A 9,082-nucleotide genomic window follows, 5' to 3' on the forward strand; every position below is an offset into this window, starting at 1 on the left:
AGAACATCACATTCATCAGTAACAAGGTCCTCAATCAGCTTTCTGAATTCACCTAGAGGCACCAAAACATCACATTCATCAGTAATAAGGTCCTCAATCAGCTTTCTGAATTCACCTAGAGGCACCAGAACATCACATTCATCAGTAATAAGGTCCTCAATCAGCTTTCTGAATTCACCTAGAGGCACCAGAACATCACATTCATCAGTAATAAGGTCCTCAATCAGCTTTCTGAATTCACCTAGAGGCACCAAAACATCACATTCATCAGTAACAAGGTCCTCAATCAGCTTTCTGAATTCACCTAGATGCACCACAACATCACATTTAAGAACATTTTGAAGATTGTTCCACAAATAAGGTGCAAGACAACTAAAAGCTGATTTACATAACTCAGTAGAGACCAAAGGAGTTTCCAGAGTTAGCCATCCCCGAGATGGGGTGTGGTAACATTATGTCTAAAGTTTAGAAATGCTGTTAGGTACAGTGAGAATTTTTGTAAAAGGGCTTTATAAATGAAAACATAGCAATGTATTGTGCAATGTAACCTATGTGACATCAAAGAGGGCCAACCAACTTTCTGGTAGAGAATGCAGTGATGAGTACTAAAATTGTTGCCGTAATAAAGTGCAATGCTCTATGATGAACCGCATCTAACGGCTTTAATGAAGTGGCAGCTGTGTTCATATAGATGATGTGGCCATAGTCTAGGACCGATAGGAACGTTGACTGAATAATCTGCTTTCTTCTATTTAGCGATTTCTATAGAGGAAGACCATTTTTATTCTCAGCTTCTTAACTAACACATCAATATGCTTAAATCATCAAACTTATTTTTATGCGCTCTAGGGAACAACATATACTTAGTTTTACCTGCATTCAGTACTAATTTCAGGTCAATAAAGTTTTTCTGTAAAGCAATGAAGTCAGACTGTAGTTCAGATAGAGCCTGGTCAATCGTGGAGCCAATAGCATACACAACAGCATCATCGGCATACAAGTGCAGGTTAACATTTTTTACAGACAAGTCAATATTGTTAATGTAAACAGAAAAATGTACAGGACTCGACCCCTACAGGACACCTTTCGTAATATCCACAAAACCTGATTTAACACCATCATTAGATTGAGTTCTATCTGTCAAGTCAATTTTAAATCAGGTACAATATGTTATGATTGAGATCAAATTAGGACATTGACTTCAATGTTGTTGGTCAATAAATACCTGTCTGTCCATAATAAAACTGACAATATCATTCAATAGAAACAGATCATCATCATTCTGTGCCTTATAGACATACCACAGAACAAGGATGCATCCCTAATGGCAGCCTAATCCCTATTTAGTTCACTATTGACTAGAGCCCTATAGGCCCTGGTCAAAAGTAGTGCACTATGAAGGGAATATGGTGCCATTTGGGACTCTGCACAGTTCTCCAATGTGTTCACCTAAAGGTCAACTCCCCAATAATTGCCCCAAGATGGTGAGATGAACCAAACCCCAGGCTTGTGTTAAAGGCCAGTCAAAGGTACGCATTTCTGCCTCCTCCTGACAAACGGCAAGAATGACCTTCCCTCAGAAATGCTAAGCAATTAAAGTTATGACGAGCCCAGCCTGCCGTCATGTAAATGTAATTGGACGTGTGACAGGGTACGCTCGGAATACAGTGGGGTCCGAAATTATTGACACACTTGATAAAGATGAGAAAAAATTACTGTATAAAATACGGAGGTACAGTACCAGTCAAAAGTTTCAAGGGTTTTTCTTTATTTTTACTATTTTCTACATTGTAGAATAATAGTGAAGACATCAAAACTATAAAATAACACATATGGAATCATATAGTAACCAAAAAAAGTGTTAAACAAATCAAATAACATTTTCTATTTGAGATTCTTCAAAGTAGAATAACAGCTTTGCACACTCTTGGCATTCTTCAACCAGCTTAACCTGGAATGCTTCCCACATATGCTGAGCACTTGTTGGCTGCTTTTCCTTCACTCTGCAGTCCAACTCATCCCAAACCATCTCAATTGGGTTGAGGTTGGGTAATTGTGGAGGACAGGTAACTTTATGCAGCACTCTATCACTCTCCTTCTTGGTCAAATAGCCCTTACACAGCCTGGAGGTGTGTTGGGTCATTGTCCTGTTGAAAAACAAATGATAGTCCCACTAAGCGCAAACCAGATGAGATGGCGTATCGCTGCAGAATGACGTGGTGGCCATGCTGCTTAAGTGTGCCTTGAATTCTAAATAAATCACTGACAGTATCACCAGAAAAGTACTCCCACACTATCACACCTCTTCCTCCATGCTTCACGGTGGCAACCACACATGAGGAGATCATCCGTTCACCTACTCTACATCTCACAAAGACACAGCGGTTGGAACTTAGAATCTCAAATTTGGACTCATTTCCACCAGTTTAATGTCCATTGCTCGTGTTTTGTGGTGGATGAATCAGAATTAGTTGGGTAACAGATAATTAAGATGTTTTATTAGTATAATATGCTTATGTGCGATACTTGTCATGAGAAAGTGTCCTTTGGACTCTGGTGTCTTTCAGTTGCACGTTTCCCTTAGCTGGGGCTCAGTCACTTGGGGCCCAGAGAGGGGAGAGGTCAGACTTGTTTTTTACATGTTGCTATGCAGAATATCAGCAAGGGAGGAGGACAGAATGAAACATTGTCTTCATTTGTGCATGTGTCTTTACCTATTCTTAAACCATGTGAAGGGACGGCGTGATTAATGGGGAACCAATTATTTGTCTCCACAATGTCTGTGCGCTCCCCTTAGTGAGCTTGTATAGGAGTGGGGTCAAGAGGGGGTTTGCTTGAGATGGGAGTATCTAGAGTTGACAATTGATATATGCCTTTGGATGAAATTGTGTTTTTGTTCTATGAAGTACCAGGGACGAGATTAGAACCTCATCATTAGGGATCAAAATGAATGATAATTTATAGCGAATGCTATCTGGCTGTGGATACTCCTCTCTAAAGTAAACAGTCTTTCTTTGTGAACCGTTCCTAAATGTCTGTGGTTTGTCATGTCAAAGGGGGGTGGATATTTGCTATAAAATATCTCAGTAGCCATTGTGATGGGACCTTCCTTTTTCAATGGTTCATTCGAGAGAGTGCATTACTGAAGGTCAAGTGCTTTTGCAAAATATCTTAATTATTACAGTAAATATGTAGTTTAACTCAGACTGGTGTGTTTGTAACTCTCCTCATTTGGTAAAGCAGAAATTAGCCACCACAGTTTCTCGGCCCAAACAAGTCTCTTCTTCTTATTGGTGTCCTTCCCTGTAGCTCAGTTGGTAGAGCATGGTGTTTGCAACGCCAGGGTTGTGGGTTCGATTCCCACGGGGGGCCAGCACAGAAAAAAAAAATATGAAATTAAATGTATGCATTCACTACTGTAAGTCGCTCTGGATAAGAGCGTCTGCTAAATGACTAAAATGTAAATGTAAATGTCTTTAGTACTGGTTTCTTTGCTGCAATTCGACCATGAAGGCCTGATTCAAGCGGTCTCCTCTGAACAGTTGATGTTGAGATGTGTCTGTTACTTGAACTCTGTGAAGCATTTATTTGGGCTGCAATCTGAGGTGCAGTTAACTCTACTGAACTTATCCTCTGCAGCAGAGGTAACTCTGGGTCTTCCTTTCCTGTGGTGGTCCTCATGAGAGCCAGTTTCATCATAGCACTTGATGGGTTTTGCGACTGCACTTTAAGAAACTTTCACTGTTCTTGAAATGTTCTGGATTGACTGACGTTCATCTCTTAAAGTAATGATAGGCAGTCGTTTCTTTTAGCTTATTTGAGCTGTTCTTGCCATAACATGGACTAGGCCTTTTACCAAATAGGGCATTCTTCTGTATACCACCCTACCTTGTCACAACACAACGGATTGGCTAAAACGCATTTAGAAGGAAAAAAATTCTACAAATGAACTTTTAAGAAGGTACACCTGTTAATGTAAATGCATTCAAGGTCACAACCTCATGAAGCTGGTTGAGAGAATACCAAAAGTGTGCAATGCTGTCATCAAGGCAAAACTGTGGCTACTTTGAAGAATCTGAAGTATAAAATATATTTTGATTTGTTTAACACTTTTTTGGTTACTACATGATTCCATATGTGTTATTTCATAGTTTTGATGTCTTCACTATTATTCTACAATGTAGAAAATAGTAAAAATAAAGAAAAACTGTTGAACTGTATATTTTATGCTAAAGAAAAAGGGAAATTATATTATGCTATATTAATACAATTTCTGAGAGAAATTAACAAGTAATAATTGTTTTTCTCACACCCCTGTTTTCAATACCTTTCAATACCTTAACCTTTTGAGGATAACGACATGAATCCTTTTTCTAAAATGGGAGGGATCTTAGACCATTTCTCCATACATAATCCTTCCAGATCCTTGATATCCATGTGGGAGCAAAATAGCTCCATAGCATCAAAGGTCCACCACTATTTTTTACAATAGGTATGCAGCCTTATGCTCATGCATTCTCAATTCAACGCCGAAACCACCACTGATGTGTGTGGCCAAAGAGCTCACTTTTCATGTCATCTGACCAAGTCACCGGTTCCAATCCAAGTGACAGTGCTGTTTGGCAAACTCCAGGCATTTACATTTGTTGGATGAGATGAAAATAGAGCTCTTTAGCCACACACACCAGCGGTGGGTTTGGCATCAAAATGAGTAATGCATGAGCAGACATAAACCCAATGCCTAGAGATGGAGAGGCAAATGTAACCCGTGTGACCCGATCAATTAACTATTTCGATGGCCGGATAAACTGCTTCTTTCAATCTTTGGAAAATACTAACAATTAAATTTGTTTTGGAAGATTGATGTGTCTGAGGGGTAATATTGAGCGAGAAGAGTGAGAGTCTACTGTGTGTGTGTGTGTGTGTGTGTGTGTGTGTGTGTGTGTGTGTGTGTGTGTGTGTGTGTGTGTGTGTGTGTGTGTGTGTGTGTGTGTGTGTGTGTGTGTGTGTGTGTGTGTGTGTGTTTAGGTGCGTGAGTACGTGTGTGTGTGTGTGTGAGAGAGAGAGCAGTTTTTGAAAGATAAAAGGCTGATTCATATTTACACAGGCTTACTCTCTGGGTCTATTAATTGGTGTCCAAAACAAAAACTGGCTAATCACTATGACTAGCACACTCAAACAGCAAAAACACACAAAGCATAGCACCCTTCGTCCATTCCTCCACTTGTTGTGCTCAATGAAGCCAAGAATTAAGACAAGGCTTAACAGTGATGACTTCCAAGCATGGCACACTACTTTACCACTACATGATTTTAATGCCCAAAGTAACTCCATATTATGAACATTATTCTAGTAACCATGACAGGCCAATCTTCAATTCCAATCAAAGGCAACATCAAGACTACGAGTCACCCAGAGGTTGCTATAAATACCTTTGGTACATCGAATTCTCATTGAATGCCAAACAGTGTGAAATCATGCAAAAGCCTACTCCCTCCAAAAATACCATAGGCCTAGGCACTGCAGTCAGATATCAGTAACCCTGACAACAAGCCAGTCTCAAAGTAGTGGGATGAAGCTAGCAACTTCTAGTTTGATTATTGCTTTGGTATATGGCTTAATAAAGTATTGACTTTAAGTTTAACCTACATAGATTTTGGGCAATATAACCCATCACATTCACAACTAGGTAGGCCCACCCACGAGGATACTATTGGCACACAGGTCTCACTTATTTTTCATGTTAGATGACTCAATAGCCTAAGAAGTAAACTTTTTCAGTTTTGTATTAGGTTTGCCAATCAAAACACTGTAGCCTACAAGGCATGTGCTGTCATGCTTGCACGTTAGTTGCCCTCTGACGATGGTAGCCCAAATTGTCTGAGTGTAATAAACTAGGCTTACCCATACACAGATAACCTCATCCCTAGTCTAGGTGAACGAGATTAGCCTGAAGTGAAGAGTAAATTCAACAACTTTCTGAGGACAGTGGAAGTTGATAAAGGAGCTTCTTCATTGTTAAAAGTAAAACGTACGCATTTTGCTCCTTGACCTTCATCAAGATTTAACTAATCTCTCACTGACAGACTAAATCTTAGTTTCTGGCCTTCTGTGTTGGTTGTACAGATGAAAAAGGAAGAGGCTTTTCTATATTTCAAAATGGCCTCATATAGGCTCAGGGACCAATCACAATAGGACACAACACATGATGTGATTGGTTGCAGAAATCTGACCAATAGCATTTAGGCCCTATAGCTAAACGCCTCCTCTAATATTCTATATGTAAAACCCTGAAAACCCCAGGGGCATCTTACCCCTTTAAGGTTGGGATTTTGTTTCTAGCATTAATGTAAGCACATTTCAGGTGAATCTGGAGGTTATAAATCATACAATATCTTAAACTGCAGAAATAAATCATACAATATCTTTAGAAACGTTGATTTTGACTAGGAATGTGAGTTAGCTAGTTATTTAACATGAGCTAGCATCTGTTGGGATTTAAGAGAATGTGCAGGTGATGTAAAAATAATTTTAAAAAATGTGTTTTAGGCTTACATTAAAACCTCATCAAAGTTTAATAGTGAGATGTGCAATGCCATTTTGTTTCAATATTTGATTGGTCTAATAAAATATAACTATCTTTCTGGAGTCAATTACTAAAAGGTGACTAAATAAAACGGATTAAATGGATTTTCAGAGGGCCTCTTGCTCCATAGGGAGGGGCATCTTGCCCCAATAGTTAGGCAAGACACCCCTTTTCTAGAATTTGTATTTTAATAACTAAAAAAGTTGTCAACCTTGTCCATTTATTTTCTGTTTCCACATTCTTAACAAAGTTCGTTTTTTGTGTGTCAGCAATTACATTTTTGTTACCCTACCTGTAAACAGGTCATCTCATCCCCAGGCTAATTGTCTTGTGAACGAGATAAGTAAACAAGTGAAAAGTTGCAGAAACTAAGGAGGCACCTTACCAAGTCCAAGCCCGACAATGAGACGTCCGACCAGGAGAACCTCCTTATCGGGAGCTGCGCTAAGCACTATTCCCCCAGATGTGAAGGTAAAACTAGCCAGGAGGATGCAGACCCTGCGCCCGAAAACTCCGTTCAAGAACCCGCCGGCCAACGCGGACAGCGCGGCTGCAGCCACAGTACTAGAGATCAGAACCTCCTGCCATAGGGCGCTGAGATTCATCTCCCTCTTGAGCAGGAGCATCGCTCCCGAGATCACCCCGGTGTCATAGCCGAACAGAAAGCCACCCAGCGCGGAGAACGCGGCCAGAACATAAACAAACGCAGGTGTGAGATCTTGCTGGAACTGTTTACGCGCCTCTCTCTCCAGGTCCCCGGTGGAGGTGGCGGTAGCGGCACTGGCAGGGACAGCCTGGCTGTTGATGCTCGCGTTGGACGGAGCTTTGATGAGGCTCCGCTCTCCATCATCGTTCACCTTCTTCCTCCTCTCACCCATCAGGTTGCTCATACTACGAAGACTATAGTCATTGTCGCTCGATTTTCGGGACATAAGGGAAACAAACGCACCCACGAAATGTTCACAGGACTGTAGTTGGTTGGTGAGTTAGTTGTTAAGAGTAAGAGTTGTTTGTTGTCCTCAGTCGAGCAAGTGTGGTCCAAAAATCGTTAATTATTGATCATTCAAGTTGACAGAAGTTGGTCTGTACCCGTGGTCACAGGCTACAGAAGTGTCATCGCAGTGGTACTGATGAGGGCTTCTCTCTCTCTCTCTCTCTCTCTCTCTCTCTCTCTCTCTGTCTCTCTCTCTCTCTCTCTCTTTATTTTTTTGGAGCCGAAGAAGGTAAGGCAAGGAGGAGAGATGGTGTGTTCGTCATTGCCAGCGTCGCTCTGACGTAAAGGCATTGCTCTCCTGCAAGCTGCCATCTAGGCACTGGCCGTGTTCCAGATAATTAAAATGACTGTAGGTGTCTGACTGATTTACAAATCACGTTGCATCATAAATAACGACTCGTTATTAGTTGTAGATCAGTCAGTCCATCACAATTTACCAATGATACATTGCGGTTTTGATCGTCTCGTACACTGCCATCATCATGTTTTCAATTCAATATGTTTGGCAATATTTTTTTAAGCCTATGTAGGGCAATGTCTACAAAATGGATTTAGATGTGATTGTAGGATATTTCTGGTTGATTTCCGCTTGTTTATACTTTAGGCTACATTTCCACAATATTACAAATCATTAGCCTATATAATGTTGTCTTTCAGTAATCCAGTGATATTGTCTCATCTAACTATTTGAAATAGAAAGATGTGCAATGTGGAAATAATATCCCCCTACACCTGTAATATCCCCATCACTTTCCTATTTGCTTTTCTCCTCAGCAAATGCAATGAAGTTGTGCCCTCTTCAGGGCAAACCTCAATATTTCAATTATATGAATTGAAGTGCTTGTTACAGTGTAGAGTGGTTTACCTTATGCAGGTGGTGGGGATATGCCCTGACATTTAAACAACTCAGTTTTTTCCCTTTTGATTGTCATTTTGTGGGACCTATTTTATGTTTCATAATGTCCAGTCGGTGGAAGATTTATCAACACAAGCATGATGATAGTTTGAATCACTGTGAATGTGTAAACGTCAATATAGTGGTTCAATATCGAACTCTTCCTGGCTAATATTTGTGTCATGCACAAATTATTTCACTTTTCAACGGTTTAAGTTACAGAATATTACGACCCAATTCCTGAAAGCTACCAGTCTAACACATATGTGCCTTCTGTTTCCCTCCCTGGTACTCACAAGGACTTGACTGAGGGAAATCAATTCAAAGCATACTTCCTTCAGACTTCCTTCAAATGTCAACAGTGAAGAGACGACTTCGGGATGCTGGCCTTCTAGGCAGAGTTCCTCTGTCCAGTGTCTGTGTTCTTTTGCCCATCTTAATCTTTTATTTTTATTGGCCAGTCTGAGATATGTTTTTTTCTGTGCAACTCTGCCTAGAAGGCCAGCATCCTGGAGTCTCCTCTTCACTGTTGACGTTGAGACTGGTGTTTGTGGGTACTATTTAATAAAGCTGCCAGTTGATGACTTGTGAGGTGTCTGTTTCTCAA

The 9,082-nt window shown here is 40.5% G+C and overlaps 1 protein-coding gene across 1 annotated transcript in view; it reads right to left on the reverse strand.

The window, feature by feature from the left end:
* Positions 1-7,840, reverse strand: part of LOC106575984 (proton myo-inositol cotransporter) — a 76,537-nt gene extending 68,697 nt beyond the window's left edge. Inside the window, exon 1 of the mRNA XM_014152761.3 lies at positions 6,972-7,840. Coding sequence (XP_014008236.3) covers positions 6,972-7,518 — 547 coding nt within the window. The 5' untranslated portion in view covers positions 7,519-7,840. The remainder of the gene's footprint in view (positions 1-6,971) is intronic.
* Positions 7,841-9,082: the final 1,242 nt, after the last annotated feature.

This window comes from Salmo salar, chromosome 17 (genome assembly GCF_965601325.2).
Source record: "Salmo salar chromosome 17, fSalSal1, whole genome shotgun sequence".
Lineage (NCBI taxonomy): Eukaryota > Metazoa > Chordata > Actinopteri > Salmoniformes > Salmonidae > Salmo > Salmo salar.